Genomic DNA, 11,446 nt, shown 5'->3' with positions numbered 1-11,446 from the left:
CAACTCCCCAGCCTGGCCAAGCTGTGAAAGCAAGACAGTATTTTCCCACGTAATTGTAGCTGTCCGAGGGTTTTTGCTCACACAGACCTGCTGGTGTCCATTTCAAACAAACACAACTGCGTTGGCTGAAGTTTTAAGCCCAGATCAAGCTTTTGAGCACATTTTTGCTGTTGGTAGCGTGACATGACCCGTAGGGAGCACGCAGGCTGCAAGGTCGGGAAGCACAGTGCCGCAGGTGACAGACCCAGAGCCTGCCCTCGGTGGAAGGGTCTCCACTAACCTACAGGCTCTGAGTCAGGCTTTGCAGGACAGAAAAGTCTTCTCAAAACTACTAGATAGAAAACCCATTTGCTACTTTTTCTGTGGTACGGTTACCAATAACTAATATTATTCAACAACAGAAGAGATTTCTTGTAAACTTCATATTTATTGATTTTTTTTGGGACAAATTAGATCTTCTGAATCCCAAAGTGTACATATATATATTTATATATAGCTTTCTCCATAGGGAAAACACATATATCAAAGGAGGAGAGACATTTCTAAAGTGCCCCTTGTTATACAGTACTGAACATGATTTCTAAGAGCATTAGCGCAAATCCGAAGTTTCTGAGCAGGAATGACAGACGTGAGGAAAGAAAGGCTGCGGTTTGCTCTTTTCCCCACAGAACAGAAAGAAGTTTGCTGACTTTAAAAAACAAACAGAAAAACCCCAAAGAAACATTTCTGGTAGCCATGGAGAAGGCAGATGAGACCCGGGATGTCTGGACCAGCTTAAGGGCTGGCCGAGCAGGACAAGCTGTTCTTCAAGTGGAGGCTAACACCGATGAAGGGGTTCAGCCATAACAGCATTGTGGAACTCCAAGGGGGGAGAGAAAAACTGGCAGAGATGTGGGACTCATATGTGGGCAGGGTAGTGACGCTGTTACCTTTACACCACAAGGGAGTAGAAGATGAAGAGGTCAGCAGCATCACCTGTCCATACAGTAAAGGCCATTAAATAATCCACAAGAAAGCCTGTATCGAATAAAATGGGAACTCTTCTTTCCAATCCCTACGCTTTTTACTGTGGAAAACACAGAGCAGCTGTATACCTGGGTCACTGCTAGTTACCAGTATCTATCTTGGGATAAGAAGCCAATGGGGTTAAGGCAGGAGCAGAGGTTTCAATGCAGAAAGTAAGCCGTCATGCAAAATGGCATGTAAGAAGAACAGGACTGACCCACGCAGGCTGATCCTACAGGTCCTGCCAAGGCCAGCACACAGGGAAGGACGAAGCTGGGACAGAGGGGCTCTCAGCCAATGCTCGCGTGCTGAGCCCCGCTTCCCCACCCGGGCTTTTTCTCCTTCAATAAGCTCAGCCACTCTTGACTAGAAATGAGGCTTCCTGCCTTGATTTTATTACTTTGTGAGTTGGAACAGTAAAGAAAGGCAAAAAGAAGCTTCCTCCCCCTCCTAACGCAGCTACAGAAGACAAAGCCACGCGGGTCCTCGTAAGAAGGGAGATGACCCTGTTGCAAAGACTCAGTTTTCAAGCGTTTCTGATGAGGAGCAACTGTCCTGATATCTAACGCCGATCTCTGAAATACTGGCACACAAAACACAACGTCCTTGGGAAAGCACCCACCTGTACAAGGAGACAACAAAGCCCGGCAATTCTGCTAACCCCACAGTGTTAATGGTGCACTAGAAGTGAGAACAAACAATCTGTTTAAATGTGATTTAAGAATAAGGAATCCTTAAAGATTTGTCCATTCTGCTGTAGAAACTGTGCTAGCAACACTGGCAAGAGCTTCCTAGACTCAAGGATGCAAGGAAAAAAAAAAAAAAAAAAAAAAGCAGCGTTAACTACAGAGCAACCCAGGGCTTTATGAACAGATTTAATGCGATTCTCAGCCATGTCTGCTCAGAAGGCACAATCACGCTTGATCTCCGTTTGCAGTAATTACTCTTGCCTCCAGCACAGTTTCAGCCATAGGATGGATGGTATGGAACTGGCAAGTTTTCTTAATTAAACCTCTGCCACTGTTCACAGCAGTCCACAAACAGGCAGAAGTCCTGCTGGAGTCAACAGGCGTTTTGGGCAGACTATGGATCACGTTTTCCTGTGGAATATCTTGACCCCAAACTAGATGTAGCCAGCCAGCACAGTGAAGGTGTGACTGCTCAGCCCCACCTTACCTCCTCCTCTGAACGGGTGTCACTTCCAAAGCGTACCTGGTCAGATGCTAGCAGGGACCATCCTCCCATCCTGCCCCAACGAAAATGTCCACTGGCTACAGCAGGAAATTTGCCTGCATTAAGGACTATGGAGTATTTGTTTTGAAAAAGAGAGGAAGACAGAAAAGAGATCATTAATAGCAGTACTACACACAAAATGGTGCAAGGACCAGAATATTCAGTCAGCAATGAAACACGTCCTAAGAAACCTCCCAGGCAGGCGGGCAAGTACCCGCAGAGCCAAACAATATCCCTCCTCTCGTGACTCCGCGGGAGTTTGCCATTGACTTCAGTGAGATCTGACCTAACCACCGGAAAGGATGAACAAGAGGGTCACTCAGGATGAGGGGTTGTTCTTTGGTGCACGTCTCACTGTAGTCTGTAAGACACAAGTTATATGTACTGATCTCCTGGAGTATACCATTATCCTACACAAGACTAGATTTTTTTTTCCCTCCAAAGAAAAAAAAGATGTCAAAACTGCTTGCACTTTGGAAGATAACCACATCCACATTTATCCCTTTTCTAATCCACTGACTCCCACACTAAAACGTGGTCAGTTCAGGAACAAACTAACAAAGAAAAGTAACCCATGCAGCAAATCTACTTAATTTCTGTTGGTCTTCTTGTCCCAGGTTCCGCTCTATCAGGCCAGATAAACATATTTCAAGTTGCCAGCACAAAACATCTGCCTCTGCAAACCAAAAACGAACCCAAGAATCCTGGGGGCTTGGGACTGGCACGAGGAATCCTGAAAGGGGGAGTGCCATGCACAGATCTGCAAAATCCATTATTGCATCAGCAAAACCAATCCAAAACAAAAAATAAAACCCCCAAAAAACCATCCAAACAAAACATTGTCAACCATTAAAATAATAAAAAACATTATTTTTTTTGACATAGCTATAAAAATCATTTATAAAACTGCAACAAATGAAGTCTGGTTGTGTATTCTTTTTCCTTTTATTAGACAGGACAGAGAATTTCCTTAAAATGCCATAACAAGTCACAGTGATTTTAGATGGTTTTTTGAAATGTAATATATTGACGGGAAATACCTTTAACATGGTTTAACTTTCTTTTTTTGTCACTGTATATGTACCCTGGTCCACCAAACCATCTATCTTAAAGTTTCTTGTTTAGAGAGGACACTCTGTCTTCTTCCTCCAAAAATGAATTTTGTCTAATAATCCTGCAAAATAATCAACCTTACAAAAGGCCTTCTTCAAATGTTATATTTATATATATATGTATATACATATATATACACACACATACACACATATATATAAATATAGACTTCTATGATTTTTTTCCCATTCTACGCAATGTCTCAATAAAGAGATCAGCAATTTTTATTCTACAAAGAAGCAACACATAAAAGGGGAAAATTAAAGTCTTAAGAACATCATATCCATATTTCACTGATTACACATAAAAGGAAAAAAAATCACCATGAACAACTGTCTTTGAAGTTTTCTCGGATTAGCAAAATTCAAGTGCAGAGAGGCCCCGTCTCTCGCTGCCAGCGGCAGGTTGGTTACTGGGCGGCTGAGGACAGCCCAGCCCGGTGTCCCGCCACTCGGCATTTTCTGCACTTCCCTCCCGTGGAGTCGGACGTGGTTGGAATGTATGGAGTTTAGGAAAGGTTCCCAACAAAGACCTCGCCGTCGGACGATCCCCTCTAGGCCAGCTTCAGTGTGCTCACTGGGAATGATGGCATGGTTACCATAGTCACCGGATTTAGGACCGTTTGCCCAACTAACTGCGGGTGATGGACAACTTGGGTTCCTACAGCAGGCTTGGCCATCACCGCTTGCTGGCCAAGGTTTGTGGTTCCATTCACTTGCTGGTGCGAGATCGTGTGAGCAATATGGCTCACCACGGGCTGGCTGACGGCCACGGGCTGAGGGTAGATGGGCAGCTGCTGGCCGAGGTGGGCCATGTGGTTGATGGTGGCTGGGTGCACAGTGATGTGGCCGATAGGCTGAGCAGCAGTGGTAAGTTGCACAGGGCTGGACGTGGAAGGTGCAATGTGAGCAATGTGCTTGGTCTGTGGACCCTGAATCACGTGGTTGACAGTCTGAATGACCGAAGCATGGGTAGTGGCGGTGTGGGCAATAACAGTCGATTGCACTGTTGAAGCCGCCACGATGTGAGTCTGTGCAGGGACGATCGCCTGCGGCTGGACCAGTGCTTGCGTCTGGATGGGAGGCTGTGCGTGGGCTGGGGTTTGTTTCTGCTGGATGGACAGGTGCTGAGGCAGAACCGCTGGGTGGTGGGAAGCAGCGTTTGAAGGGACGGCTTTCAGGAGCTCTGGGTGCTGGCGCTGGGTTAGTTTTGGTAATGAGTTCACTGGCCTGTCATCTTCCATGTCTTCATCCATGTTGTCTTCACCCTCTGGAAAAAACGAAAGGAAGAAACTCCCATAAAAAAATGACAGCAGAGCACGAACTGGACCAACCAGCCTCCCTACAAGGCAGCACAGCCACAAGAGACAACAGCAGGAGGAGTCACTGAGCTACGGGCAGGCAGCACGGCACGGCACAGCACAGCACAGCACACCCCTCTCCTCCCTGCTTGTGGGCCAACGACCCAGAGCCAGGCAGGCGAGACTAGCTCAAAGCCCCGGCTAGAGAGGGTTGCTCACAACAGGCTGAGAAGTCTCCCTTGGGGCTGAGAGATCTTGCTCAGCAGGCAAGGGAAGCAACGTGAGCAGAAGCAGACGGAGAGCGCCTGGGCTGAACTCCGTCTGGGCTGACGAGGGCTCCTTCTGGGAAGAGGAACACGGTTTCCCCTCCTGTCCAGTTGTTCCACTGATTGGTACCAGCCCTTCTGCTCCCAGAGCAGGAAGGAAACAGCCATGGAGAAACATGGCAGCAAGTTCCTTGTCTGGTTCTGGAAAACGGACTCTTGTCCAGTCCAGGAACTAATGAAGCAATGCAGAAACATGCTGACCCTGCAGAGATCAGGAAGACAAGCAGGGCACCTTGCACTGCCTCCTCTAAAGCCAGCCATGCAGCAGAGATTAAAAATCTCAGAAGATATAGAAGCAGCAGGAAAACCAGGGAAGACACTTCCCTTTTGCAGGCTCTGTGGTTAGTAGTAGCGATCATTTTCAGCAGAGGCCAGCTGGAGAGGTGAACGGCTGGCACCCCTATTGACAAAGTACTCCTACTCTCAACTTCCGTCAGCCTACACTGGGAGGCTGCGAGTATGTTCAAAGGTGATGAGCCTGATACAAGCCTGAATGAACCAGAAAACTCAGGTTTTCCCTTCCTGGAACCCGCTGTATCGTCTGCCTGAAGTGCCAAGAGCAGATGCTGTCATGATTTGAAGGAACTGCTGCAAATGGTTACAGACTGCTACAGCCTCCTCATCTCTGGAAAGCAAAGCACTGTACATCCATGCACTGCCTATTCTTCCTGCTGCAGATCACTGGTATGGAGAAAAGCATGCACTCTCCTATCTCGCAAAAACTTCTTACTGGGAACAGCATGTCAGATATTCATTAGTATCATTTCATCTTCACTGTGAATCCTTTTCACACAATGTGAAGGCTCATTAAGTTGTTCAAATGCTCTGGTGATCTTTCCTGTACCAATTCCTTCTTCTCTACGTGGCTGAACACCCTCCCACATCCATGCACAAATACATCAGGATGCTCATATGCCACTCAGTTCTAAAAAGCAGGGATGCATAGTTGTGCAAGAGGAAAACCAAGTTTTGAAAGCAGGCATCTCCATGTAAGATATCAGCAGACTGACTGTGCAAACATGCACTTTGTATCTACCTTACGTTAATGCACGATTTTCAGTTTACTTTACACAAGCGGCAGTGTATTATTAGGCCAACATCAATGATTACATACCACTTGAAAATGTTTTACTTTATTCTGAATGTAAAGAAACGTTGATGGTGCTAAATGAAGATCCCCACCACCACTATGTAACTGTGTCAGTGATGTACAGCAATGATTACAAGAAAAGAAAAATTATGGGCACCTGATGCTGTCGAGGTAGATGCCTGGTCATCCTCCGGCTGAACTGTCTGTCGAATAATTCTGTCAATCTCCAAGATGTCCATCCACTGGCTTAACTCGTTCTTCAATTCTGCCAGTCGCTGCTGGGTAGCAATCTTCTCTCTTGCCAGCCGCTCCATCTCATGTTCATATTCTTTCTCCTTCCTCTTTAAAGTCTAAAGGCAGAGGGAAGAAAAAAGAAATATAAGGAAAACAAAGACGAGTATAATCTACACTAACCTGGTCGCTCCCATGTTCACAGCTCGGGTTTTTTTTATTACCAGTTATGCTGGTGTAAAACATGATCAGATATAGTTAGGCCTTTCAAACTCAGGCAGAAAGGGAAAGGACGAGAGCTGACCATGAAAACCTAAAAGGTTACTTTGGCCAACTGCTTTCTGCCTTCTGAAGGAAAACTGATGAGCCTCCAAAACTGAAATGCTTAATTACGTCAGGTGTGAGTCCCTTCAACTCCAAGGGTAAGTTTAAAGCCTAGAACTCCTCAGGAATAGCTGTAAGGCTTTCTCTCCGAAAAAAAAGTATTTCTGCCACTCTAAAGACAGAAAATGAAATCTTCTTCCTGCATTCTTCCTCTTCCACTCTAACCTTCCCAACAGAACTGAAAAATTAAGAACCAAGAGCGCTGAAATATAACTATGACTCACATCTGTAACATGGAAGCCAGACCCCTCCCAGCACAGCACTTTCCACCCTGATGACTTCCTAAGCTAAACACCGGACACCGATGGTACGTGTGTGCAGACACTGGCAAGAAAGAACCTCTGTAAGGACACCAACAAACGACCTATGGATGCAGAGCGCTCGTGGACCACGAAGCAGACTGTCCGAGGTCCCACACAGGTATTTGTTGGAGATGCAGCAACCATAAACCAGGACTCCTCTCTTCTCTTTCAGTCCAAGGGAGCTCCCTGTTGCACTTCAATATCAGTTTAGAGCGACAGGGGTCAGTACTCAGTTCCCAACATCAGCCTCACTTCACCTGCCTTATGAAATATTTGAAGAGGATTAGGGCTTATCACAGACTGGTCGGAGGGTGCCAAGGGAGGGAAATGGATGCAGTTCCCTCTGATCGCCAGGCGAGAGGACAAGAGATCATGGTCAGTTAGCCACTCGGAGAGTGGGGCTATGGAGTTTTTACTACATACATCTATTCCCAAGCATCCCTAAGGAAAGGAAGCATCTACATAGAGAGCAGTGGTCCTGCATGGCAAGAGACTGCTGGCCCATGGCTTGAGAAAGGTGGAAAACACTCCACATCCTTGCGTGAAGACAGAAACCTTGTGCAGAAAACTCTGCTCTTATGCAGGAAGGTAAAACCACAGACACATTGAAGTATTTCTAAGACAAGGTGCATAGGAAGAGATAGTATCTTTTACTAAACCAACTGACAGTAGTTGGGGAAAAAAGGCAAGCCTTGGGCGCACAAGCCCAAGTAGGTCTACTCAAAATCACGGTGCGTTTCCATAACCAGCATATAAGTCATGGAGAGAAAGGAAACTTTAACATGGTCAGAAGAAAAAAAAAAGCACAAGTACCAATTAGCTTCTGAGCAACACACAACACACCAAGAGCTCCTGACCTAGAAGAGATGGCTAAGAGCAGACAATACCCTGCATCATGGGGGAAATCCTGAAGTCAATGCCAAGGAACGGTATATATTGTCCCCTTCTGCTAATACCGACTCAGCACTGGAAATACGATGCGTTCATCAGCAGGGAAGAGATGCTGCATCAGTCAGCATGGTACACAAAATGCCAAACACTATCCAGTACTATTAATGGGAAATATAAACCACATAGGTCTGATGGGGATTAATTATTGAGCAGTGCAGCGGAAAAACAATAGCTGATCTTCACAAAAGGTACTGGTTTATGAGATTTTAAGACAATAGTATAGCACTGAACAGTAACAGGACAGGGAGCCTGTTCCCCAGTCCAAGTCAGCACTTACTATAGGCATAAAAGAGACAAAATAATTGAAATCTGCAAAACCATGTATAGCCTGTCTGTTTTCTAAAGTTAAGTTTTGCCATTGGGAATCTAAATCACATACACACTTCTGAAAATGCCAGCTATACAGACCTCCACAGAGCCTGCACGGATGCTCTTTTTCACTCACTGCTGGCAGGCACTGAATTTAAAAGCAAATCTTACACTTAGCAGAGCGGCAGAGGATCAGACTCATGATCTTCTGAATACGTGCTCTTTATTTCTCTCTCAAGTTCTCCAGGACAACTGCAATCAGAACCTGACCTCACGCGATTCAATGGCTCTGCTGGTCTTTTATCTCAAAAGTTAGCCAGAAATAACTTCAAAGCCTGTTCAGCCAGGCCTTTAATTTAGCCTAAGCCAACACAATGACTAGGGTAGCTCCTGCCTTCTTACAAAAAAGTAAAATAGAAAAAAAAAGGTACCTTTGTCCTGATGTAACAAAAAAAGGAAGCATTTTTAAAATGGCCAAACAATGCGTATTAGCAGAGCACAATCACTCCAGATGTGTAAACAGAGACAACTCCTCTCAACAAGGCTTACGCTTTGCCTCCTGGCACAGCTGGCTTTAACTCAGCTAAAAGCCTCTTCAAACAGAGAGTTTTCAGGCCAAGGGGGCAGTTCTGTCCCTCTCTCTGCTTTTCAAACAGTAAGCAGGCAGCAGATATGCCAACTGCTCAATACCAAGGTTTTATACTGGGAAACCCCAGCAGACCTGTAGCCTACAGCAGCAAGAGGGACAGAACTGGGACAGCAGAGTGTCCGCAGCAGGGACGGTCTTTCGGTGCAGAAAAAGCAGGTAAGTGGGGACAGGGACTCCCAGGACCCTGAGCTCTGCACCAGCACCAACTCCTAGCCTGGAGATGGCGTTTAGATTCGTACGTGGCTGAAGCCAAAATCCGTATGCTAGTTTTAATGTCTGTTATCCTACTGAGTGCAGCCGAAGCACTTTGCCTGACCCAGAAAACACAGTAATGCTGCGTGTGTGCTTTGATTTCCTTGCAGCTGAAGGGACGTAGGTGGGACACAGAGGGCAAAGCTAAGGCAACGAGGAAGGTGCATGCTCCTGTGCTCATCAGGTTTAAATGTGCAAGAGAACTCATCTGAATGTCTTCCTTTTTACTCTCTAATTAGCAAAGAAGCTAGCAGGAGAAAGCCTGAGACTAAAATCACGGCATACACACACGAGCCCAGCCCCTCTCTGCAGCGTTTCTCTCCAAGCACGTTCTCCATGCAGTTACTCACAGGGCATGATCACAAAAGGACAGAATACAGTAACACAGCTTTCCAGGAAGAATAAGAAAGAAATCTGTGGAGCCTCAGCACCCGTATCATGCACAGCACAAGCATATTTGAGCACGTTTGGCTTCCTTCCCTGCTGCGAGAGAAGACTCCCAGCACCAGGGGAAAGCACAACTATGAAGTATGGGAGGATGGCTGGTAATTAGTTACAAACTTTTAATTACTGAAAAGGCAGGCAAACCCTCAGCAAGCACCAGGATGAGTCTCCCAGCGAGCAGGGCCAGGGAGCTCGCTCTGTTGCTCTCCGGGTGCTCCACTCCTCCGTCACAGGCTTCGGGACGTGGCACTGCTCCAAGCCCAGCCCCACAGGCTCTGCCTCCCTCCGGGTTGCCGGCAGCCCCAGCCCCCATGACAGAAAACAGCTTGACGGGGTGCCAGCTCCCGGCAGCCACTCGCCCCGACCACACGCTCCTCCCGGGGCTCCTGCAAACGGCCCCCCCTGGCCGGCATGCCTGCCGGCTGGGTGCTCTCCAAGGGAAGCTGCTGGGGAGGCTGGAGGAGCAGATGGGCTGGAGTCTCTGCTGGCACCAGTAATCTTTCAAAAACTATTCTAGGATGCAGTTCAGCGTGGCTCGCTCGATAAAGACAGATCTCCCGGCTGAGCTGCTACTTGGCCCAATAACGAACTTGGTGTGATTAACCGGAGCCTTCCTCCCTCTCCTGCAGCACTGGCCTTGCAGGGTGCAGCCCCCTCCCAGGCTCTGCAGGGGCTCTGTGTGTGCCCTGCAGGGGCCAAGAACCTGACCCCGACCCGCCAGCCTCTGTGCAGCAGCCACAGGAACCTGCCTGAGAGGGGACAGGGAGTAGGGACCCTCCTGCCTTTGTACTTCTTCCCACTGGCAGACAGTATGGAAGAGGGTGCATGCACATCTGCCTGTGTCCCCTCTGACCAGCATCACCAGCAGCCCCTTGGACAGACGGATACCTGGCATCTGCCTGCCAACAGGTTATCTTCTGCAAATCACCCTGCCCACGTCAGGTGCCAGGTTTTCCCATCACTCGGTAGAAAGTCCACAGCAACAGCCAAACCTTAGTCATTCTGACTTTGCTCGCCTACCTACTCCCAAACAGAAAACACCTTCAGAGACATGTGCTGGTCTCCAGTACATTTCTTCTAAAACGGGAATTTCTTACAACAGCGGCAGTATCACAATGGATCCTACACAATACCAATAAAAAAAAAAAAAAAAAAAAAAAAAGTCACAGCAGTTTTAAAATAAGAAGCAGCCACACAGACACTCCTTTCACCAAACCCAAACCTTTGGGATCTTCCAACAGAATAGGCACACAAGGCTAGAGCTGAAATGGGCAGAAGGGACCCTGAAACTACATACAACAAAATAACCGATTTAGAATGAAATTTCAGTAAAAGGAACTCATACAAATGCCCGACCACCTGTCTCTCAAGGTCTGAAATTTCATTAAGGCAGAGGTATGCGTGTCTGGACAGCTGCAGGTCAGTAACCGCCATCCGACCCACTTCCCCCACTGCTGGGAATGGCAATAGAGAGGGTTCTGATAAGGTGCTGGTACTTGGGATGGCAATTAAGCTGCCTGCCAAGATCCTGAAGGATACACATCCCCAGGTTTGACCCAGGCCTGAAGACTCAAACCCTTGTTCCTGAATTCCCTCCCCAGAAGATGCTGTTTTCCTTTGGACTGTCTTGCTGTTTCTCTCAGGACATGGTCCCCGCAGCAGGGGACAGATCTGGAGTCCCCCAGACTCCGGGAAGTCACTACTTTAAGGCTGGTTGCACCAAAAGGTAGAAAACCTGAGGAGAGTTCAAACCAAACAGCTTTGCCTGTTGGAGTAGGAAATCAGCTGGCAGGAAAGAGGGCTCACCAAAATGCGCCTTTGCTGTTTCTGGTATTAGCAGATATAACTGAGGCAGCT

General features: G+C 47.2%; 1 protein-coding gene across 1 annotated transcript in view; it reads right to left on the bottom strand.

Annotated features, from left to right (window-relative positions):
* Positions 1 to 381: 381 nt before the first annotated feature.
* MNT (MAX network transcriptional repressor) overlaps positions 382 to 11,446 on the bottom strand; it is a 47,458-nt gene continuing 36,393 nt past the window's right edge. The window contains exons 5-6 of the mRNA XM_049801850.1: positions 6,225 to 6,417; positions 382 to 4,620 (exon numbers count right to left, since the gene is read on the bottom strand). Of these exons, the coding sequence (XP_049657807.1) occupies positions 3,905 to 4,620; positions 6,225 to 6,417 (909 nt within the window). The 3' untranslated portion in view covers positions 382 to 3,904. The remainder of the gene's footprint in view (positions 4,621 to 6,224; positions 6,418 to 11,446) is intronic.

The sequence above is a fragment of the Accipiter gentilis genome, chromosome 6, assembly GCF_929443795.1.
Source record: "Accipiter gentilis chromosome 6, bAccGen1.1, whole genome shotgun sequence".
Lineage (NCBI taxonomy): Eukaryota > Metazoa > Chordata > Aves > Accipitriformes > Accipitridae > Astur > Astur gentilis.
Note: the sequence above shows the minus strand (reverse complement) of the source record. Positions and strands in the feature narration are given on the sequence as shown.